At 50.4% G+C, this 24,250-nt stretch overlaps 1 protein-coding gene across 4 annotated transcripts in view; it reads left to right on the top strand.

Moving 5' to 3' along the window:
• The first annotated feature begins 2,463 nt into the window (after positions 1 to 2,463).
• Positions 2,464 to 24,250, top strand: part of AIFM3 (AIF family member 3) — a 55,847-nt gene continuing 34,060 nt past the window's right edge. For 2 of the 4 annotated variants that reach the window (XM_071445823.1, XM_071445822.1), the window contains exons 1-3: positions 2,464 to 2,720; positions 12,930 to 13,068; positions 20,371 to 20,584. In XM_071445823.1, the coding sequence (XP_071301924.1) occupies positions 13,038 to 13,068; positions 20,371 to 20,584 (245 nt within the window). In that variant the 5' untranslated portion in view covers positions 2,464 to 2,720; positions 12,930 to 13,037. The remainder of the gene's footprint in view (positions 2,721 to 12,929; positions 13,069 to 20,370; positions 20,585 to 24,250) is intronic. The other 2 variants (XM_071445821.1, XM_071445824.1) reach the window with 2 other exon arrangements.

The following is a 24,250-nucleotide window of genomic DNA, read 5'->3' as shown; positions in this document are numbered from 1 at the left end:
CCATCTGCCTGCTGTTGTAGTGCAGCGTTCCTGTTTAGGGAGCCTGGGAGGAGCCCAGTGCCTGGCGCTCCTGCACGGAGACACCAGCACTGCGGACGTTCCATTCTGCAAAGTCCTGATGAAAACGCAGAACTGGCTGGGGCTGTCAGCCAGTGTCTGCTAATGTGCCATGGCATTATGTGCCATGCCCCTGCCATAATGTGCCATGCCCAGCTATCCCAGAAGATCCAAGGCTCTGGCTCTGTCGCTTCCTAAGAAACTGAAAGTGCCAGTTGATGCCAGGGCTGATCCTCACTCAAAGTGCCTTCATGTCGCAGCTGAGCACTCCTTCTCCTACCCACGGCCCTGCCTGCACCTGCTCCCTCCCCTGGGCTGCTCCATTTGCACAGCCTCTCTCCCTTGTTCCCTTTCCGCTTCTGCCCTACCCAACTCCTCTTCCAGGACTTCCTTCCCAGGGCAATGCACGGCAGGGATGTGCAGTCAAGCGCAGAAGTTTTCTTGTAAGGAAACATTGAAGCAGAGGCTTCAATCCAGCCTGGAAAGCAGATCTGGGGATGCTGGAGGCTCCACCACTGGGTTATGGGGTCACCTCAGCACCTGCCCATCACCCTGTTCCCTGCATCTCTCTGGCCTCCCAGGGCTCTGCCTGCCCCCAGGCTGCATGGGACACCCCCTGCCCTTGTCCCTGCTGCAGTGGCATGATGGGCTGTTAATTCTGGGGTGGTGGGAAGTGAAGGGCTGCAGGTTGTCATCTCCTTGAGAACTGCGGAGAAGGCAGAGAGCTGAGGGTTTGCAGCACAGTGGGCAGCTGCCTGGCACTGCTGGCACAGCCCTGTCAGCCCTGTAGCAAGGCACCACTGTCCCACTTGGGACAGACCTGCAAACTGGGCCCCAGAGCACCCATTGCCACCACCAGCAGCATGGCTGAACACCACCCCAAGCACCACAGGGTGACTGGGTCAGCTCAGGAGCTGGGCAGAGACTAGTGGGGCAGGACCTACTTGTGACATTTCAGTGACCAACACTGCAGTGCAGGCAGTGCTCAGTGAGGGAGTGGTGTCAGGGTGATGGAGCCAGTGCCAGGAGGCCAAGAAACAACAGTTATGGAGGCATGCACTACCCAGTAGCTCTGAGGTTTCTGGGGAAGGAAGGACCCTCTAGACATACATCCCTCTGGGCTCCTGCCCGGTCACCCCGCAGCAGGCAGAACTGCATCTCTTGCTGCTCCTGGGGCAGTGCAGCCCCACAGTACTGCTCATGTCTCACAGTCCCATCCCTAGCGTGATTTCCTCAGATATGTAAGGTGCAGCGAAACAACCCCAAATGTTGTCCACTTGTGGCTCCAGCTAAACATAGAATCACAGTCTGGTTTGGATTGGAAGGGATTTTTAAAGGTCATCTAGTCCATATCCCTGCCATTGGCAGGGACACCTTCCACTATCCCATGTTACTCCAAGCCCTATCCTACCCGGCCTTGGACACTTCCAGAGTTGGGGCAACCATGGCTTCTCTGGGCAACCTGAGCCAGTGCCCCACCACCCTCACAGGGAAGAATTTCTTTCCAACATCCAATTTAAATCAACTCTCCTTCATCTTAAAGCATGGCCACCCACAGCGTGTGATAGAGCTTGCTTTCAGGATAATTCCCTGCAAACCCATTTACTCCTTCCAAGGCTCAGTCCTTGCTGTTTGCTTGCATAGGAACAGTTTTTCACACCACAGGTCAAAAATCCTGCGCGCCTGGAAAGGTAACAGGGTTCTGCTACAGGTCCCCGCTGCCAGCAATACCACATCCCATGGAGCTCTGCACCATGCCCCAGGGAGGCACAGCACCACCTGCAGGGATGCTCCTCAGCTGCCTGCAGAACACTGGACATGGGATCATTTCTCCTGTCTTGGAATTGAGGCTGTTCCACGAGGACCCATTGTCGATCTCCCAAGGCTCTGGAAGCACATGGGTCCCTGGAACTTCTACACTGGAATGCTTCATCCTTGGGTAGTTTTTTGCTTTTTTTTTTTTTTTTTTTTTTTTTTTTTACCAGCAGTGAGAACTGCAGATGAATAGCCCAGTTAAGCCACTCATCCCACTCAGAGCAGGGAACTGAAGCTGGATATTGAAGTGCAGTGATATGGCTTGAAAGCCTTGGGAGTTGTATATTTGCGCTGTAGGAGAGCACCGACCCGAGACAAAACTGTCTGGAGGTGGGGGAGAAAACTTTCCTTTGTACCCAGGGTGATCTCAAAAGTCATTCACTGAAAATAAAGAACAGATTTGGGGTATGTGATAGAAAAAGGCACAGAAAGATGCTGACACTGCTAGATGACGTGATAGGGAGGGAAAGAGTTTTCTGGGGAGAAGAAAGGTTCCAGGCAGGAGGAAGAGGAGGGTGGTGCAGATCGTTGTCTTCGGGGGGGCGGGGCGGGGGGCAGAGAATCCAGAACGAAAATGTAAAAGCAAGTGATCTGGGAAGGGCCGGGCCGGGGTATTTCAGGTGGGCAGGAATAGCCCCGGCAGTGGCAGCCCCGTGGGACCAAGCAGAACCAACTGCCTTGTGTGCCCGGGGCCAGCGGGGACCTCCCGCCACGCGTGTACCGAGAGCGGGCAGGGCCGGCGGGGACCTCCCGCTCCGCACCCGCGGCCGGGGCGGGTCCCGCGTCCTGCCCCGCCCCGGGACCAGCCGCGCTCCTCCCGCCGCGCTGGCACCGCCGCTGCTGCCCAGGTAAGCGCGGGGGGCGGCGGGGATACGTCCCGGGAAGATGTGAAGCGAGGGGAGCTCCCAGTGCAGGGCCGCTGTCCAGGACCGCACCGCACCTTCGGCCGGGGGGAGCGGTCGGTGGGGCCGCCGGTACCCCCAGGAGCAGGGGCATCGCGGGGATCGGGATCACGGGGGCGCGGCGCCGGCCCGGGGGCTCCTCTACAGCCGGAGCTGCCGGCAGGGCCGGGGTCGGAGCCGGGGGCAGGCGGTGCGAGAGCGCCGCATGTCTCCGCATCTCTTCTGAGATGCAGCGAATGCCCAGGAAATCAAAGCGGCATAAAAATGGGTCGCGGAGAAAAGCTGTGTTTGTCCTGAACGGGGTTTAGGTCCCTGTGTCATGTCCTCCTGCCAGCTTGTTCTCCGAGTTTGTTTCCTCATGACCAGGGGGGACTATGATCTTGCCTGGACAGGGGTGAATGTCTTTAAGCTGAAGAAAGGTAGGTAAGATTAAATATTAGGAAGAAATTCTCCACTGTGAGGGTGGTGAGGGAATGGCAGAGGTTGCCCAGAGAAGCTGTGGCTGCTCCATCCCTGGCAGTGTCCAAGGCCAGGCTGGACAGGGCTTGGAGCAAACTGGGATAGTGGAAGGTGTCCCTCCCTGTGCAAAGGGGTGTGGAAGGAGATGAGCTTTAAGGTCCCTTTTAACCCACGCTATTCCATGATCCTTGTGTGTTTCTTCCAACTCATGACATTCTATGGTTCCATGAACTGCATGGTCTCCTTTGAGAGGGAACATCTGAGTGGGATGAAGGGAGCTGGATTGTGGTGTTATACTGTAGCTGTTAGTTGTGGAAAACATTGCCGGGATAAACTCCTTCTGCCCTGTTCCAGCTCCTGTGAGGTTTGCAGATTGCTTTTGTGCAATGGGGACCTGGCAGTGGCAGCACAGCAGGGGCTTGGCTGCCTGTGGTGGAGCAAATGAAAAGGTCTCTCGTGTTGTGAAATGATTTGATTTTTGCATCAATCACTCTTCACCCAGGGAGAATTTCCAACATTTATGACTTTTATTGGCAGATCTTTATGATCTGAACCAAATCCCATGATTAATGATTTCCAGTCTAGCTCACAGAGGTGTGCGGAAGGGTGGCAGTGATAGTGCTGCCGAATGGGCCTTTAACCTGGAGCTGGTAAATTGCTGAAGCAGCAGCCAGGAACACAATCCTGCCTTGATTGTGCTCTGACACGGCGTTCCTGCTGCACTTCTTCGGGAGCCACGGGGTACATGAAACAGTAGCTTTGTAGCTCTCTGTGCTGCCGCTGACACAAACTCCTGGTGACAAGGTGAAGAGCACCGGGGCAGTCAATCCCTGCCCACATCCCTCCCTGCCCGCGCTGAGACGGGGCCGCGCTGCCCATCGCTGGGGCCCTGAGCTGCTCTCGCCCTTTTGCAGCATGACTTTTGCTTCTGTTTCTTGAGACCCTTTGAAAGGAAATCACCTGGCAAGCTGCTTTCTCCAGGTGGGTGTAAAGCAAATCTTGGACCCCACCAGGAAGTGGCTGGAGAGGCAAGGCTTTGGCAGGAGGGCGATACTGAGGGGGCTGGGCAAACAGGGGGGAGGACAGACCAGGAAGTGAAGGAGGGGTCCAGTGCTGCTCTGGGGATGTTGGATTTACTGTGAATCAGCAGCTGGGGGACCCTGAAGCAGAAGCCAAGCAGCAGGACTGGGATGGGCATGGAAATGGCAGGAAAGTGAAAATGGGAGAGTTGGCCAGAGGGAAGGGGAAGCTAGCTGGAGAGCTATCAAGAGGGAAGAATGGGGTGAAAAGCTAGAGAGGGGAGGTTGGGGTACCAGGGAGACAAGAAAATGGGGTTCCTGTGTGCCAGCCCCCTTGATTTTGGCTCATCTGCTCCATGGGCAGAGGGTGGGCAGTAGTGCATTGCATATCTGCACAGTGTTACCATGTCCTGTGTGCAGCATCTTCGAGGTGGAGGGACAAGAAGCAGTGACATGAACACAGGAGTGGTCCCCCAGTTGGGCACCCCATTCTGGAAGGCTGATCTGCTGGTCTGGGAACCGCAGCTAGGGGTTGTGGGACTCTCTTTTCATCCTTTGTAGCGTGATTCCTGACAAAAATGGTAACTTCGGGATGGAGACCATCTGTTTTCATCCTCATATTATTTTAAAAATACAAGCTCTCCCTGCCCTAAAAACATCATCCCCTGTTATGCTGTCTTCTGTGTGACTTGATTATCTTCACACTGTCTGCCTTTCTCTTGGCAGGCAAGCCCTGTGCCCCTCCCTGGGGTCAGAGCAGGGCTTCTGCGGGTGGTGTTGATAACACAGAGTGCACAGCATGGTCCACGGGGTGGGGGTAGAGCCTTGGGCTCCCCAGTGCTCCAACCATGCCTGAGCTGTGTTCAGAGTCCTGTGTCCTGTGGAGAGAGCTGCTTTTTTTGGCAGCAGAGTCTGGCTTGCCCTGGAGACAGGGCAGTTTGATTTTGCTGAGCCAGACCTTGCTGGGAAACATGGGGGTTGCTCACTAAGATCATGGGCTGTGGCACCCAGGGTGTTGCAGCAGGTGGAGGATGGACCCCAGGGTGAGCAGAGAGGGGAGCTGCAGGCAGCTCAGGGTGTCAGTAGGACTTTGTGCCAGTGGCTTCTGTGGTTTTTGGGGGATTGATCTCTGCAGGGTGGTGAGAATGGCAGGAAGGTGCCTGTGGGCTGTGGAACACTGGTAGTGTGGCTGTGCTCGGACAAGAGCTGGAGCCCAAATACTGTTTCACCACCACTCTGCACCATGAGGAGTGTGGTGTGTTCACTGTGGGGTATGTGCTGGCTCCTGCTCTGACAGACTTTGTGGAGATGGACTGGAACTCTGCCACACCAGTGGAGACTGGCTGATTTTGGGAAGGGAAGGAGGTGAGCTGTGGGAGAGTGCTGGTGCACCTCTGGGCTGAAGCCTGGTCCCTGGCAGGATCACTAGGGCCAGACACTGGATCACTGGAGCAGAGACAGGTGTACTGCTTGGTGAACTGCAGGAATCTTGGATCCACGTTATATATTTTTATTAATGTCCTCTGCCCACAAAGCAGCTGAAACTGGCTGAGGAGTTGGAGGTGGAAAGCATCACTGGTGGCTGGAGTTGCACCACTGAACACAGATGGAGGAGGAGTGAGCATGAGACTGTGCATGGTGGCACTAATGTGAAACAAGAGTGGGCCTTTGGGATGTGATGGGGAAGGACAGTCTGGGTGTACTCATCAAGGACAGGGGGATGTGGTGTCACCACTCTAAAGTCTTTCTAATACTGGCACAGGTATGGAGGAACCTGGTGGGGGTGGTGGCTTAGTTCTAGTTCTAGTTCTGACTAAACACTGTGAGAGTCAAACTAGAGCAAATCCCCAGAAAAGTGAGAGAAATGGGCAGTCCTTGTAAGAGCACACCATGACTTGAATCTGGTGGGGGGGGGGGGGGGGGGCTGGTGATGTGCCGGGGGTGTGTGGTGGGTCGGGGTTGGTGTGTGTGTGGCTGGGATGGAGCCACAGAGGGTGAAGGTGGGGCTGAGGCATGGGGTCCTTGTTAGGTGCCATTTTGTGTGGTGAGGAGGTAGATGGGAAAGAATGCTCTGCGTCCTGCTGATGTTCAGGACGAGGTGGACCAGAGTCCTTGTGTCCAGGGACCAGAGGACATGGGACAGACTATGCTTTGTGGGATAGGCTGGAGAGGCTGTGGTGGGATCTGTGCTGCACTTTGCTTGTAGGGTGTGACCAAAACAGGTCTGCTGCTGGGACTGCTCCATGGCTCCTGCTGGCCTTGTGTTAAAGACAATATTTTGCATGTATGGAGAATTGGCAGCATTGTAGTGGATAGAGTATGGTTTAGGATCAGGGCTTGTTTTTTCCCACAGCAGGGACCAGAGTCAGAGCCAGCTTTTCCCTGCAAGCATGGATGGTAACACCAGATGCTCTGAGACTCCAGCTGCCCCCTCCTCCTTTGTTCCTGCTTGGGGGATGTGGAACCAGCTTGCAGAGCTGGATGTGAATGGCTGGAATGGGCACACGGTACCCTTTACTCTGTAGAGCAGACAAGCAAGTTTTCCAGATGTTGAGCTCAGTCCTTAAACAGAGCAGAAAAGAAATTATTTGACCTGGACCCTTTAGAGACATCCATGAAGGATGTCTCAATAAGAAAGTGCTGAGCTCTTCAATTAGCTGTAACATCATCCTGAGTCCAAAAATTTTCTGTAGGAACTGATAAAGCTCCTGAAGGATAAATTTCTCAGGGCAGAAATAAGCAAATGTTTGCAGACAACAGAACCCAGATTCAATAAAAAGAAAATTTTATTGTATGCAGGAGCAGTTAAAAACCAGCAGCTCCTGTTCAGTGCAGAGCTGTTGGACATTGCCTTAGAAGACCTATGCTAAAAGTGACTGAAAGCTAGGAAAACAAAGCTGCCATGGGGAAGAGAGGTGGAGAGATCACACACACAGCTGGACTCCTGGCCTTGCCACAGCAGGGAATCCCTGGCCAGAAACAGCCCTGAGGAGCCTGGCAAAGGGTAATGTTCTCAGCTGTAGAGGAAGGCAAAAGCTCCCTGGCACTTGTGCCAATCTCCAAGGGAGATCCTTCCTGATCCCAAACTGGCAATGAGCTGTTACCTGAGCATGTGAGCAGCCCCTGTGCCTGACCTGTGCAGCTGTCATCGCTTCAGGGCACAGCACAGCTGCCTAACCCCTTTCCTTCCTCTACTGAGGCACCTCAGGGGGGCTCAGCACCACAAAATACTCCAGAAGTGGGGTATCTTGGGAGTAAAAATTGATTTCCAGTCCCATCAGGAGACCATTAGTGCTCCAAAGTGTTGAGGGAGTGAAATCTTTCAACATCTTCTTTTGTTCCCATTTTTAATGAGTGCTGCATCTGGCAAATGTGTGGATGGGTAGGTCTGTGGTGGTCTCCAGATGCCAGGAATGGATTTTCTTGTTCTTTGTATACCATTGAATCTTTCCCACTGATACCAATCTAAAAAGGTCTTATACCCTTGAGGACCTCCAGATGTTAGTGGGTCCTGTCATGACTAGTGTTGGGTCCATTCTCCAAAGCTTAAGGCAGAATTAGGGTTTGATCCAGGCTGGTATGTCACCCTGCTCACAGCTGGAATTGGGTCAGATGACCACTAGAGACCTCTTCCAGCCTAAATTCTTCCATGGTCACGGGCAGAAGGTGCAGAGCAAGAGGTGCCACGCTGATGGGAGATTAATACCAGCATGGTCATGACCACAACTGCCTTGGGGCTGCCATGTTAATGCTCCCTGCATTAAAAGCTCCTGAAAGATGTGATGTCTCTTTGTCTGGCCCTTTGAGCCCACTCCCTTTGAGAAACAGCCACCCCAGGGCTCACAGTGCCTACCTCTCCTTTGTGGTTTTCTTTAGTTCTCCAGTACTGAGGAGTTCTCCCTTGACCTTGGGGAAGTTCTCCTCCTCATCCTGACAGAATGTCTTTGGGAGATATCTCTTGCTGACCTCTGCTTTGAGATCCTGGTGTGTGTCTGATAAGAGACCTTCCTCATCCTCACTTGTGTGGACCTTGGCTTTCCATGGACCTGTAGCCCTTCTCCTGCAGACTGGTGATGTCAGTGAAGAAGTCATCTCCTTGGGAACAGAGCAGGTCCCACATGTCCCACTTGTTCACTGAATTCCAATGGTTCTTCAGAAACCTCCTCAAAAGTCTTCTAGGTGCTCTGCCAGGTTGCCCCCAGCTTTTCTTCAGATCCTGCTGCAGAGCACTGCAAAGGAAGCAGAGAGCTCACCTGTGTGAAGATAAAAGTCCTTGGAGTCTGCTTGCTGGACTCATGGCAGAGATCATTCAGGCCTTTCCAGCTGTGGAGGAAACCAGTCCAAGCAGTAGTGCCTTGACATCAAGAGAGGAGAAAGGCTGGCTGAGCACCTGATCCTGAGCTCCCTGGGAGAATGGAGGTTGGATGCTGGTGATGGCAGGATGGGAGCACCCATTGTTGTCTAGTTTCCTTGGAATGATAGGCATGTTCCTGAGCTTTGGGAACCTGAACTGTGTCCCAGCAGACCTAGGGCTAGCTTGGGTCCGTCCCAAGAGGATGACAGGGCAGCGGAGGAGATGCAGCTGTGGGAGGACCAGGGCTGTGCAAAGCCTGGAGGATCTGGGATTGTAAGACCCAGGGACAGAGATGTTTCTTATTCTGGCAGCCATATCCAGGATCCTCAGGAGCTGGCAGCTGCTCTAGCATCTTTGTCTCCTCCGTGCTTCAGCCCCAGGGCAGGGTCCCTTCTCTGAGAGCATGTGGTGAGTTGTCACCAAGCCCCTGCCTTCTCTGGCAGCCCCTGCTAGCCCCTGGTGCCAGGAGATCACATCAGTCGTCTTCTTGATGACACTGGGAGGTCCCACATTACTGAGGAGAGGAAATTTGGGTCCAGGGCTTGAGATGAGGGGACAGAGGGATGGGGAGGGGACAGAGCTGCTTTAAGAGGTAGAGAAACCCCCTCACCAGGTGAGGTGACTTGTGCTGGGCAAGTGGGAAAGGAATGAGAAGCAGCCCTCTCACCTCTTCTTCCTCTAGTGGCACCCAGGGCTGATGTGGCCACGGAAATGGGGGTCAGGGTGATGTCCACAAAAAGGTGAGTGTGCAGCCAGAAGCTCAGTGAGAGGGTCTGGAGGAGCCTGGAGAGGGCACAGGTGCAGCTGGTGTCCATGTGCACCAGGCCCCCCTCACACAGCAGATGAATCACAGCTGAGGGACTCGGTCAACAGTGGCACAAGTGTGTCTCTGCTCAGTGCTCCACAGAGGTCTCCAGCTGGAGCAAGCTGGGATGGCAAACTGACATCTCTGGGAAATGTCCATGTCACAGGGCATGGCCTGGTGCTCATATCTCTGCCAGATTTCTAGGCAGGCAATGCAGGATTACTTACAGCAGCAGGACAGATGCTGAAAGATGCTGCAGCTGGATGGGAGGGACCTGGGTGCCAGGTAAAGAAATTATATGGGGGAATAAACACAAACTCATGCTCAGGGAAAAAACATTTTTTATACCTATGGTGTACTAATACACCTATATAGTTATATAGTTGCCACATTAGCTCTTGGAAAGGATTTTGGAGTCACAGCAGAGCACTGGATTAAAACAGGAGCCTGGGGCACTGCAGAGAGCAGAAGCACAGTGCTAATAATAGCTCTGCCAGCACTGCACTGCTCAGAAGTGGTGCAGGCTCTGAATTCTACTCTGAGCCCAGCGGGAAGTGTGGGCTGGAGTGTCCCTGCCTTCCTGCCCTGCTCCTGCCTGCTTGTGGCAGATGGGTGCTGTTGGCCATGTTTGGGCAGTGGACACTGGGCTGAGCCAGGTGGGCTGTCTGGTCTGATATCCCTGACTTGCACTGAAGCTTGATGTTGCATATTTTGCTTATTTTGCTGCCTTGCAGGGGAAGTGCTCATGGTCAGTAGCAGTAGACTGTTTCCAATGTTTCTCCTGTTAGATAACTTTCCCAGTTTTTCCTGTTGGGGACCAGGCTGGTGTTCCTGGTTGTGTGCTCGGGTAGTGCTCTCTGTGGATGATGGAGTTCTGATGCAGACAGCCTGGTGTAGGGGCCGGTTCCTCATTCACACTAGAGTTTTTAGGGATGGGACTAGTATGTTCCTCAGCACCACAACAGTTACCTCATATTTTGGTAGCCCACTCCTTCTTGCCCTCTCTGAGCAGATGCTGAAGGTGTTCCTGTTCAGCTGTGTGCCACAGAGTGTTGTTTTGTTCAGGGAACAGATGATGAACTCGTTTACTGAGCATGGACACCTTGTTCAGGTCAGGCTGTCACCCTTCAGGACCTAGCAAGGTTTTACAGGTGATCCTGTGTTCAGCTACCTTGTGTTGTATATGGGCTTATTTCCTTCTCCTAACAGAGCTTATGGCTTTGGCCACGAATCCTGCAGGATGCAGCTCTGGATCGATGCCTCTGGATGCCACTAACAGTGACATGGCCCTATTGTGTCCCCTGAGTTGGTCTGACAGGGGACGCTGGTGCCTTTCTGCAACCATCCGAGTCTCAGGTGATTCTGAAGCATCTCCATGTGCTTGCTGGGACTGAGACTGGGAGCAGCCAGGTGGCTTCTCCTCTGATGTCATCAGCTGAAATCCTACCGAGAACCATTTTGGTTTTGCCTGGGGAACTCTAGGAGTGGAGAAGGGACACCTCTGATAGCAAACACTTCCCTCTGACCTGCTTTGGGAGGTGCAGATGTCTCAGTGCTTTGGAAAGACTGGAGGGACCATCAGTGGAGAAATTAGGAGATGTGAAGTGGGCTTGAGGGGAAGGCTGCAGATTGCCATCTTTAAGGTCCAAACAAAGCAAAGGCATCTTGGATGAATGGGTGACATTCTGACATTCAGAAACTGACATCCCCCCAAGTCCTTGTTAAAACCAGTCAGACCAGCTAGAAACGAGTCCCACATCAGCATCTCTGAGAGGGTTGGAGAAGTGGGAGTGATTCTCTGGTGAAGCATATTTGGGAGCTACCCTTCAACTCACCTGCTGTCCAGGGGTCCCTGCTGTGGTCCCCTATATGTGCAGCCAGGGCACTGCTTGCCTGGGCCATGATCCTGTCTTGGATCACGCCACAGTGTCAACTTGTGCTGCAGGAAGTCCACTGCAAAGAGCTGTTCTGGGTTAGTGGGGACTTGGTTTGCTCCTGAGGCACCAGTGGCAGGATTTTATTATATGCACTAAATTGTTGCCCTGTATCACTGATACATCAGTGACCCAAGACTCGGTTTGCCTGGTACAAAGCCATTTTCCCTTTCTTTCTGCTGGTTCTGGCAAAGGGCTCTACAGCAGCTACTGCATGTGACATCCCCACTCTGTTTTCCCCCACTGCTCCCAAATCTTCCTCTGCATTTATGCACCTTCTGACATGGTAACTTTTTTTTGCATTTGCTCTTGTATAAACATTGTCATGCTACTTTCTGGGGATGCTCTTGAAAGAAGAGCTCTTCCCTCTATATTTAATAATCCCTCTTTGCCGAGTATCAAATAGCACATGCCTGCTTTGCACCATGGGCAAGGCACCAGGCTTGTGTTCCTCTATAGCTTGGATGGCTTATTCATCATAATCCAGGCTCTGAAGCTGCTTCTGCAACACAGCTGGGGCTTAGCAGAGGTGATGCTATGCATGGAAGGAGAGTTGGAAGTTGTGTTTTGGAGGGATATAGCTGAAAACAGAGGGATACATCCTGATATTTTGAGTTGATGTTTAAGTTAAGGAGAGAAGGTACTTGGTATCTCTCTCCTGGCACTTTTCTAATTTCTTCTTATTGTAAAGATCTCGAGGCATTTTATAAGATACAGAAAAACCTACTTTGCCTGTCTCAAAATATAATTCAGAAATTGTTTTTATCTTCTTGCCCAGATCAGAGGGCTTTTTGAAAAATATACGGCAAACTCATAGTAAATCAGTTAAATTCAGGACTGAGTAAAACAAATTAAATATACTATTTTATTGCCAGTGTGTTGGATGACTCTTTGCTGATTTCAGTCATGGAATGGAATTGGAAAGGTTTATCTAAATTCTTAGTCTGTACCAAATCTGAGAGCACCTCAAGTCAAAGCTAGTAAGAGAAACACAACTTGACTTTAAGAATTAAAAAAAAAAAAAAAATCAATAGTGGAAAAAAAAGGAGGTTGATGCTAATGGTCTGATAGCAAAACCCCTTTCTCTAAATAATTGTTCCTAAGCCAATGGCATTTCTACAGGAATGAGCATAACTGGCATAGGGGAACTTGAGGACTGTGCAATAGAATAGACTTCTTTTTTTTTTCAGTCTCCTAATAATAACACAAAAACCCCAACTGAAATGTATTTATGGTTCAGTCATTGTATTTGTGCTGCGACCTGTGTGCTTAGAGCTTTAATTACCAAAGGCAGGGCTTTGGGAAGTTACTAAAGTCTGGCCATAAATGGTATGGGGGTTTTTGTAATTAACTTTGATGACTGAATTTATAAACTTTATAACTGAATTTAGCGCTGCCCCACCACTGTGGGCACTCCGGTGACCCCAGCAGGTCGCTGTCCCCGTGTCCCTCGGGTCACCGGAGTGCCCACAGCGTGTGTCCGCAGTGCTGCCGGCAGCTGTGGGCACAGGCGGCAGCGCTATCACGGGTTCGCTTCCCCTTCCGGCCGTGCCAGCTCTCACGGAGCTTTTCTGCCCAACGCAGGTGGGGATCGCCGCGGGAGCTGGGACACCTCCTGTACCATGCGAGGATGTGCCCGCGCTCTCGCTGACTTGCCCGCCCCCGCCCTCGCTGCCCGTCCCGCCCGGCACCATGGGAGGATGCTTCTCCAAGCCCAAACCAGGTGACTGCTCTCTGCGCCGGGCCCCCATCGCACTGTGCCCGTGGGAGAAGTAGGTCAACGGTGGACGCTGGCCGGGGGAATGTTAATGCTCGGCTCCTGCAGGGCGGATTACTGGACTCTTAATCCCCCCAAATTCCTCAGTGCTCTCACTCCCAGGCAGGGAGCTGTGGGGGGTTGCAACAGTGCCAGGGGGGTGGTAGGTGGGTGGGACGGGAGCTCACCCCGTACCGCGAGGGAGGCATCTCTGCCTGGTCACACTGCCTTGCTCTTGACCACCCACCTGCTTCTACCTTTCTGCCAGATCTGGAGCAGAGTTGCCCCCCTCATGCCCCAGTGTAGGTTTGGGTGACAGCTATCCCAGCATAGACACATTGGGCTCCAGCACCTTCCTTCTACCACAGTTTTGTCACTCAGGCACACTGGCCAGCCCTTATTTCTTTCCCTGCGGGAAGGGAATGGCCTGGGAAGGAGCAGACCAGGTCCTGGAGCTGCTCTGCTTTTGGGATTTTATTTTCTTGGTGAAGCTTGTTCATCTGTACCATCTGTACTGCTTTCGGTGGGGAAAGCAGCTGTAGACACCTGGACATCAAGGATTCTCCCCTTGCCTGGCACATTCGTTCCATGGCTGGGCTGGCTGGGCTCCCTGCTCTCTATGGTTTGGGGAAGGTTGGGTGTATGTGTGAGGGCCAGGGGTGGTGCCATCTGCCCAGGCAAACTGGCTGGTTGAGGGGGGCCTGGTGTGGAAGCGTCAATGCTCAGCCTTGTCCTGAGCAGGCTGGGCATGAGCAGGCACTGTGTGATCACCCATACTCACACCCCTGCAGCACCTGCATGGCCCTGGCACAGGACCCCAGGGAGCTATGGTTGGTCCTGTCAGTGTTCCTGAAGCTGTCATGGAGGAGCGCTCCCAGCTCCCATCCTGGAGCTTGTTTTGGCCGCCTCAGAGAGAGCTTAGGGTGACCTTGTCCTTGTTACTTGCTTGTGTCCCAGGGCAAGGGGAATCAGAGAATGGTGATGATCTATCAGACCAGTCAGCATCCCTGTGTAGCCTTTGTGGGTGGAAAGATGTCTTTTGGAGACCTTTCCTTGGCAATCTGTCTTTACTGTCTGAGGCAGGAGGGATTTCAGGTTGAAGGACTAAATGGGTCAGAAGGGCAATAGAAGTTTTGTCTCACCAAACATTCATGGAATGACGTCCCTGCCTGTATGCAAGGCACAATGAGAAAATAAAGGTGCCTTTCTGCCCTTGACCTGTACTGTGATTATGGGTCACTACCAAGGTAATATGGCACTGGACACTCTGACCTGTAAGTCTTCTCTGTGAAAGCCCTGTTTATATGTTTCTTTAAAATGCTTGAGGGGTAAAAACACATCCAGGAATAAATGCTTTTGTTGACTTAATTTATGACAAACTCTGCTATGAGCTCCACTTATTTTTGTATCATATCAGCAAAACTGTATAATCTTGGACCAGTGTTGGAACACCAATGCTCAGTTTTCCTTAGCTGCAGATTTTTGCAGCTAAGAGAGAGAGCTGTATTTTCATAGCAGGGCCAGATGCCTGAAAATGGCACCCTGCAATGGACCTCCATCCCTCAGCTCTGGTTTGGATTAGCATCTTCAAAGGCTTTGCACAAGCCTTCCACAGCCCCCAGGTAGCTCACCACTGGCTGCTGGGCTTTATCTCAGGCTTATAAAACCTGCAAATGCAAGGAGCTAAACAGAGGCATTTGAAGATAATGATTGTTCTAGCAAAGGGTTTCACAGATGTTTCATATGGGAGTTGTACAGTATTAGAACTGAGTACTGGACTTTACTATTCCTTTTCTGAATAAGAAGCAGGGACAGAATAGAGCTATTTGCTCCATCAGTGCTGTTTCCACATGAAGGGAATATTTCGGATGCAGCCTGAAGTGAACAGAATTGATTCAGGCCCTTTTTCAAAGTGTACATGAGATCTTTATCTGCTCCACCTCCTTCATTACAAGAGAGACCCTGAGTCGTTCTGAGAACCCTCGAGATAGCCTTGGCACTGTGCACATATCACCTTTTGATGGGCAGATGAGTGATACAAGAGCTCTGGGGAGTGGAGTCTCTAAATAGCTGTGCTGACTGTATTGCCAGCCAGCCATGAGGTCTGGCTGCTGCTGCAGCACCCATCCCTGTCCGGATATTTCAGTGTTTAATTAAGAGCTCATGTTCAAACAGTGAAGTAGTCTGCTGTTATCTCCAGTGCTGTCCCGTGATGCCAGATCCTCTTCTGAAGGCCCAGTTCTCAATCTCTGCATAACTCTCTCCTTGGATTTGTCTCGGATGTGTGATGCATTGGGGATGAGCTGCCCAGCTGGCAGCCTGCATGGTATCCCAGCACCCGCTCCCACAGCACAGCCAGATCAGGATAATGGGTGTCAGGAACCATCATGTGCCAGCTCTGTGTGAGCTGCAGCAGCTCTGTCTCTGCCCTGGCTATTAGGAGAGTGGCTTCAAAATCTATAAATTTTGATTCTTCTTCTTCTCCTGGGCTCAGTGTTTGATAGCAGGGCAGTCGCAGGCAGCACATGGGGTATCTTGGAGTGGGCTTCACCCTTGCATGGAGGATGCATTTAGCAGGGAGTGTGCTCCCTGCACGCTGCTTCACACTGCTGGAGGGTGCTGGAGGGGATGCTATTGGCTGTGTGATCTGAGCTTGGCTCTGAGCTTGTCCCCAGCCTTGCTTGATAAGTCCTACCTCCTGGTTTTGGACTGTAGCATTTGCTGACAGAGCACCTGGGAGAGCAGAGCCAAGCACATTTTACATGGTGGTTTTGCCATTGGCTCTGTCATTTTTAACAGAATGATAGAATCATGGAAGGGTTTGGGCTGGATAGGTCTATAGAGACGAAGTAGTTTCAACCCCTTGCTGTGGGCAGGGACGCCTTCCACAAGACCATGTTGTTCCAAGCTCTGTCCAGCCTGGCCTTGGAAGGAGGGGAGAAGTGGTCCATAGAAACGGTTTGGAATCTCTTTGAGACCACCTGAAGTCACAGTCATTGGGGCTTGCAGTTGAGGTGGGGTGGGCAAGCCCAGGGGATGCCTGGAGAGTGCGGCTGTGGCAGGGCACAGTGAGCCCTAAGCATGTCCCATGGTGGTGGATTTACTCTGTGCTGGCTTTGGGAAAATAAACCCTGCTGGGGTAATCTGAGATTTTTGGCTGTGCCTGCTGGTCCCTCCAGCATCATGCCTTGATGCATTTCTGGTTTCCACTGCTCCCAAAGCTGTTGGCACCATACAGCCAGCAGCAGATTGTTCCCTGCCCTCAGTGCTCCTCTGCCCTGTGCCTGCAGCCCTGAAGTGGCACACCCTGGGGCATTGCAGGGTTTTAGGGCTGGGGAAGGCAGACACACTGCTCTCCCCTTGCCAGCTCAGCTCCTCCATCCTTTATATCTAGGCATCTTCATCTTATTCAGACTCTCCTTGGCTCAAGTCAGCTCTTGGCTCGTGTCAAATCCCTCTTCCCATATTAGCTCAGTATTTTCCTGGTTTCTAGTATTTTAAGTATCGGGTACCTGGAAGTACAACCTTTCAATGGCCCAATATCCATAATTTAAATTTAGCCTCCAGAAGGGCTCTGAGCCGTACTGGGAACCCAGTCCTGTGATAAAGGAGTATTGGGGCATCCAATTGCCCTAATTTTTAAAAAATAATGCCTGTGACCCTGCACTGAAGCTCAGCCACCTGCCAGCACCCTGCTTTGGGATCAATGTCAACAGTTCCAGTCTCACATCTAAAGTACCTCTCCAAGAGCAAGCAGAGATTTCAACTAGTCCCACCAGGCTGTGAATAGTGATGGAGAAGGAATAAATTTACAGGAGATGTAATGGGATATTAAGCTTTGACTGCTTGCGTGAATGACACCAAGGCAAAGCACAAGAACATGGTGGCCACAAGAGAAAAACAACACCTGAGCCAGCAGTGATAAATGGTGTTGGGACATGGTTCCTGATTGTATGTGAAGAATGCCAGTAGTGCTCGACCTAAAGGCTGAAAACCTGGGAGAAAAAAAAAATCTATCAACACTTATAGTCTTGTCAAGAACCTGTGTTTTAAATGATTCTATGACTCTGAGAAGCTGACTCAGGATTTTCGAGTAGTGAGAGCTTGCAGTGCTGAGGTATATGTAGATATGTGATATGAGCACTTGCTAATGCTCAGCTAGTTTCTCTGCTTTTTTTTCTATATTCTTATAAACTATTTCCAGCCCTGGCCTTCTGGTTCTTCATCTATGTAAGTGTGTATCTATAGAGATATCTTAAAAATGTGCATGAACTTATACAAACACCTACACACACATATGTATGTGTATAAGTGATGTTGGTGGCACAGGGCAAGCAGGCACACTTCTGTCTCTTTCTGTCATCTATATCTATGCCTATACATCTCTACATCTCTATTTATATTTTTATCTATATCATCTATATCTATACCTTTATGTCCATACCTATGTATCAATATCCATATTTATATCCATATTTCTACCTATATTCCTGAGGAGTTGCCTACTGTCTAGATTTGTAATAACATGCCTAAAACGTTCCAAACAGTTTGCTGTCCCGGCCCTCTTCTAGCAGCTATAGGATATGACTGTCAAAGAGCTGGAACACACTGGCCCCAGCCCCTTACCAATTGGATTTGGTATTAAATTAAACTTGGGTTTATAAATATTTCATTTAAATGTCATTTTCCCTGATGGCAACTGAACCAGTTTGCTGGATCAGCTCAGGTGCTGCTTAGCCCTGGATTCCTGGAGGGATCGTCCCTTGGGAATGCAGGTTTCAGGCCAGAGGGAAAATCCATGAGGGGCTGAGAGGCATGAGAAGGAGGAGGAGATGGGGGTAAAGAGGGCTCCTGAGAGGCAAGTGGGATATGCCCCTCATAGAGGCAAGCAGTGAAGTGTGGGGCCCAAAATAGGGGAGGGAAGATTTTACAACTCTTTTTCTTTTCCTCTGGACATTTGTCCAGCAGTGTTGGTGGGTGCCAAGTGGGGATGGCTGAGTGCCAGAGACTTACTGCTTCCTGCATATGTTTTTCTAGCTGAGGAAGAAGGGGAAAGCTCAGAGCTACATTTCCATCTTCATCCCTGCAGGTTCATTTGCCTGTGAATCAGTGGGCACGCCATGTGCTCACCTGACCCAAATGTGCTCTGGAAAACAAAGTCCTGGGGCATCAGCCAAGTGAGAGATGGAAGTTGTTCCCTGCAGGTGAATTCACTGATATCCATGTCCCCCTCACCATTAGAGCTCAGAGCCACCAGCTTTGCCCAACCTTTGTCTCATCCTGCGACATGGTCTGGCTCTGCAGTCTGGCTGCAAGGATACACTGACACATTTTGTGCAGATTGACTGTGAAATTAAATGACATCAGCTTCCTGTTTCTTGGGCCAAAAGTATTTCACTGGGACTGGCATAAATGGGTATTCATTATATTTTCAAACTCTGTCCTGGAAAATCCATGTCTGCTTCTTCCAATGCCCTAGGAAAGAGGTGCTCATGGGGAGCAGCCTCTTCACTGGGTGCCTGCAGCAGCCTGGCTGCTTCTCTAGAGCTCCAGGAACAGATTTGCTCATAGCAATGTGGGGTTTTTAATTTATGGTGCAGGGCCTATTCATTTGCATTAACTCCTGCAGCTGCAAGAGCACAGCAGAAGGTGATGTTTTCTGTTGGTTCAGCATTCATACACAGAAAATCACTTTCCTGGATCTATCTGTCACTACCCTTGGTGAATCCTGTCCCGGTGAGCACAGGGATTTGGCACTTCGGCAAAAAGCCATGCATCCCTTGCCTTGCTGAGCAGGCACAAACAGCAGAAATGTGCAGGACTCCTGAGACAGCTGCCTGCCTCCAGGGCCTGAATGGCCATGGTCACCTGCTTTTCTCCCTTCCAAAATGAACAACCTTCTCCCTGACTTGTTCTTCCATTGTTCTCTCAATATTCTTGCAATAAAAGTTTTGGGACAACAGATCAGGCTGGGAAGACCCAGCATCCCTGTCATTCACAAGCCTTGCTGAAGGGCTTGTTTTTACTCTTCCTCTGCCTTTCCTTACCTGTTTAGTTTGGGAACTTCAACTTTTATCTTCTACAACAGATTTTCCTGTTCATGACATTTATAAGATGGGGGAAGCTCAATGATTTCCCATGTACTTGAGTCACTTCACCAGTCTCTGGCACTTTCCCCTGGTTTGCTATACAACTCCCAGGCATTTATTATTATATTAATGGCTTTAGCTTGATGAAGTCACTTGGAGATAAAGTGTTGTTTTCCACTTTGTTATGTGAGAGCTTATCAGTGGCTTCTGATGCTGCTGTGACCAGATTGCCCAGCCCAGGCATGGAGTGGAACATAGGGGTGTAGCTGGGTGGGCCTGTGGCAGGGGATGGGTAAGCACTGCCTTCAGGGAGCTCATATTAACACAGAATGACAGAATGATTTGGGCTGGAAGAGGTTTTAAAGCTCATCCAGTTCTACCCCCTGCCATAACCAGGGACACCTTCCACTGTCCCAGGTTGTTCCAAGCCCCATCTAACCTGGCCTTGGACACTGCCAGGGATCCAGGGGCGGACACAACTTCTCTGCATGTCCTCACCTGGGTGGCCGAGGAGAGTGCCTTTGCTCCCTACAGTCCCTGCTCCCATGTGTACCTGGGTCTTCTGGTTTCCAGGATAGGGATGATTTATTGTCAGACCTGTTCACTGGTGCACACATGAGAAAAATGGACCATCCTTGCTTCTCTCACCTACAGTTGAAGAGTCACTCCACACTCAAAACCTCATGTAGAAATAATTTTTGATATTTCTAGTTCCTTAGTAATTGGTCTTCATCTAATGAAGCAGCTTTATGCACCATGCAGTGTTGGCTTTCTCTTTCAGTTAACGTTACCTACAAACAACTAAAGGGGTTTTTGAAGTCTGTCTGAGCCCCAGAGACCTTGGCATGCTTCATATGGAGCTGCCTGAAGCTGTTTTCCACTAAACAGGACAAGAACTGTAACTGAGAGGTTGTTTTGCTTTCAATAATAAGCATGTCTGCTTTCAAGAATATGTACTTTATGAATGCAAAGTGCCCGATGCAGAAAGAATGGAGGAATAATGGGCTCAGGTAATCAAGCCAAGGTTGATGTTAAATGTTTTATCTTCCAAGTCAAGCCAACAAAAAATATCTGTTTTGATGTCTGTTTCCAAGTTCAGGGAAAGAAGGAATGATAGAGCAGCAAAAAGCAGCAAAACCTCTGGCTTCATTTTAACAAAGGTTTTGGGTTATTCCTGCAGTTGAAGTGAAAATTGAAGTTGTGATACCTGAGAAGGAGAGAAGCAAGGAAGAGATGTCACCCAATGGGAAAGCCAGCCCTCTGATCTACAAAGTCAATGGGACTGCCCGGCACTACCACCTTGAGGAGCATCCAATTGCCAGCAACCCCTACCACAACCCAAAGGATATGGTAGAAGCATCTGTGTGCCATGTAAAGGACCTGGAGAATGGACAGTAAGTGCCCAAAGTTTTTGCAGATAAAACTTGAGAAACCTTCTAACCTAATCTGAATGCCCTGTCTTGTTCTTTAGGGTTGTTGGAGATGATAATTTAACTTGGTAAGTTTTTTTTAATCTTAAAAAAATACATCATGGACAAGTGACAACTGTTCTTACCAGAAGGTCTTCTGTTCCCTGCATGATCTGCACTGGGACTTGTCTCAGAAAGAGGTGATGTTCTGTAGCAGAATTTCTCAGAAGGCTCTTCTCAACTTGTATAAACCAACCTAGACATTTTAAAATAAATTTATAGCCTCAGTAACTTTACAAAACAGTAGGAGAAGCACATGGGTGGAGCTGATGGGGCAGGTCATGTGCTCCATCCTGTCTGCAGTGCCTGGCTCTTTCAGCTGAGCTCATCAATTTGCTCTTTCACTAAGGATGCAGATTTTCAGATTTTTTGTAAATGACAACACACTTCACCTGGGCACCCTGATTTAATATTCTGAAATCTAAAGAGTGCCTGTCCCAGTCACTGTGCTTTACAGGTGCCTTTTTTCTGGGGTAGAAGTGTAGGTTCCATTGACATCTCGGAAGGCTCTATCTGTATGTAAAAGAAAATAGTTTGGAATAGCTTTTGTTGCAGTGAGGGAGCAATGTAAGGTGTGTGGGACACAGCAGGAGTCTGGCAGCTGTTTGCTTTAAATTGAAGTATTGCCTGTGATCCATGTACTTTGTGCTAAACTTAAGAAGTTTCATGGGCCATAAATTCATTTTCTTAGGTAAGTTCATCCAGAAATAAATTGGGTTTTCTTCATTGCAATGGGAATTAATGTATTATACCATTCTGCAGAAGGATGCACTGGACTCTGTTGGAGTCTTTTCTGGATTAAGTGGATTAAATCTTCACAAGATGTGGAGCAGTTGAGGTTGCTTGGCTTGTATCCTGGTTCCAACCAGGACAAGGTTAATTTTTGCAGTAGCCAGGAGGTGCATGGGCAGGACCCAGAGGTTATTCTATACAACCTCATCTCAGTGCCGGGGCAGGGGAAGAGAGTCTCTTGTGGGAAGAAGTGGTTCCTTCTGGTTGAGTAACTGTGGGGGACAGAGTGTGGTGCCCAGGATGCTGGGGTAATGCTGGTTCCAAGGCATTGGAAGGGATGGGAAGTGGGATGGTGAGCTCTGAGCTCTGGGTGAGCAATTTGGCATGTGACTAGCTCTCTCTTTTGTACACTTGTGTTATTAATATTCTGGCTGTTACTGTTGGTTTTCTTCTCTCATTGCTGATCCCAGTAAATTGTTATCTCAGCCTTGTTATCTTTGCCTTTTGTGACTCCCATTCTCCTCCAGCCACCCACAGGTAGGGCAGGGGGGAGGGAGGGTGAGCAGCAGCATGGTTTTGGTGGGAGCACTAAATTGGGGAATTCCATTCCTAAACAACAGCAGCCTTATTTAATACCCAGCATAGGATGGGAAGGCTTGAGGTATCAACAGATCTGCCCAGAGAGGGTAGGAAACAAAATTTGATCTAAGCATTTGTTGTATTAGGTGCAGAGCAACTGGCTGCAACATTGCTTGGTCTGTTCACGTGGGCGCGGTACCTCACTCTGTCTGTATTTTCATATATACTCTCTGTGCCCAGCACAGTGCTCCTTTTGAGAGCAGGGCGAGGGATCAGGATCATTCTGTTGGTGCACTGTGGGATATTGGTTTATGACATGATAACACAAAGGACAATGAGGGCTGTTTGGGATGTGTATTCAGGGTTGACCTCCTGCCTTGTCCTCGGGTGCTGCCTCTGAGACTCCATTAATAATCATACCCAGTCTCTGGGGACCACTGGGGACAAAGATCTTCCCCAGGTTTCACCACCTTTTCTTCCTTCAAGCCTGTGACAACAGCTTTTGAGGGTTTTGAATTTCCCTTGTATGTTAAGGAAAGCCTGTTCTTGTTGCTAAGTCTTCCAGGTCTCCTCAGTGCAGTCCACACCATGTTTAGAGTTACAAAAGAGATTTTTAGGAAGGTCATTTCGAGATCTCCCCCAGGGGTGGATAGTCAAGAGTGGCATGTAATGTGGCAGAAACAGGACTGTTTTGCTCCAGTGGTTTGGAAGTTCAGCCCTGAACAATTACAAAATCCCAATAAAGTGGGAGAATATTTGAAAGAAAAATGCTGTGGCAATTCCAGAGAGGTGCAAAGTTATGCAATGTGTTGGGCCCTGGCCACTGTTTATCAGACAGTGCTCCATACTAGACAGCACTCTCAGGGAGAAAAGGAGCAAGGAAGAGCAAGAGGCACCATGGGTACTCCAACTGCAGCTGAAGCGCAGGAACAGCCCATGCTGGGAGCACTCAGCCCTATATGGAAGAAGACATCCAAGGCAAAATCTGTCCGCTTAGTGAGCGATGAAGAGGAAGCAGGGCCCTCACAACAGGGGAAGAGGCAGGGCCAGAGACAATCACCCAATCCCTGTCCCTGTGTGAGTTGTAGGATATCCAAAAAGACAGGATATCAGGAGTCAGGAGAGCCCCTGGCGACATGACTGCTCCGGTGCTGGGATATCACGGTCCATGATATGGAACTAGGTGGTAGTGAAACCAAGGAACTGGGATCCCTGTCCTGGGATGTAGGCACCGACAAGGTGTTGGGGGTTAGGATGTTGGGATGTTTTTTGAGTTTTTTTTCTCCTCACAGAATTTAGTCCCATAAATTGATAGGAAACAAGAACGACTGGGTAAAAGAAGTGACCAAGCTTGGGGAGGAGGGCATCTGGCTTCACGCCTCTTATCTGAGGTATCTCTTACAGGGGCAGAGATACCGAGAAAATTGGGCTGGTAAAAGATGGAGCTTTAAAAGCTCTAAGAGATGGGGCAGCTGCTAGTTCTCTCTCCGTCTCTCTCTCTCTGCTTGGAGAGGTTGGAGCTGCTGCTTGTGGGAAGGAATTCACTGCCACTGCTGGAGCCCAAGCCAGTCCTTCTTCTTCTACTGTGGGGTTAGCCTTTTGCTTGGGATAGCAGGCACTGAACCGGGACTTTATTAACACCTACCTCACTAAAAAAGGGTTTTCACCATCTGCTCGAGAGCCAGGCTGCCACGGCCTCACTCTCACCATTCTTTTGCCACTGCTCCGAGTTTTCACTGCACTGTAGCCCTGCACCCCCTCCCTGCTGGGACGCCCCACCATTCCAGCTACAGCTGCAGAGTTCAGTACATGTTGTGTGCTCTCTGGGGATATTTTTGCTCACTCCTGCCGTTCCCTTTGCTCGTCCCAGAGTCCTGCCGGGGCCCCGGCAGCGGCCGCCCCATCCCCTGTCCCTTCCCGTCCCAGCCACAGCGCCCCCTGCAGGCGCGGGGGAATCATCGCCCCTGCCCTGCCCGGAGCCAGCAGCGCCCCTGCCGGCTGTGCCCGGAACTGCACCAGAGGGGAAACGGCTGGGACTGAGTCTCTGGCTCTGGGTGTTGGTAATGTCGCAGTTGTTGTCTGTTTGCCTTGGTATGCATTCTAGGAAAGAGCTGCTATTCCTTTTCCCAAATCTTTGCCCGAAAGCCCCTTAATAATTTGGAGGGAAGGGGGTAATATATTGTATTTCAATGGAGGCTCCTGCCTTCCTTAGCAGACCTGTCTTTCAAACCAAAACACAAGGGAATTGGGAAGAAGACGGAAACTATCACCTCTGGAGGT

This window comes from Agelaius tricolor, unplaced genomic scaffold (genome assembly GCF_023055355.1).
Source record: "Agelaius tricolor isolate 1412-34295 unplaced genomic scaffold, bAgeTri1.0.p SCAF_20, whole genome shotgun sequence".
NCBI lineage: Eukaryota > Metazoa > Chordata > Aves > Passeriformes > Icteridae > Agelaius > Agelaius tricolor.
The sequence above is the reverse complement of the archived record's forward strand: the minus strand, read 5'-3'. Positions and strand labels throughout refer to the sequence as shown.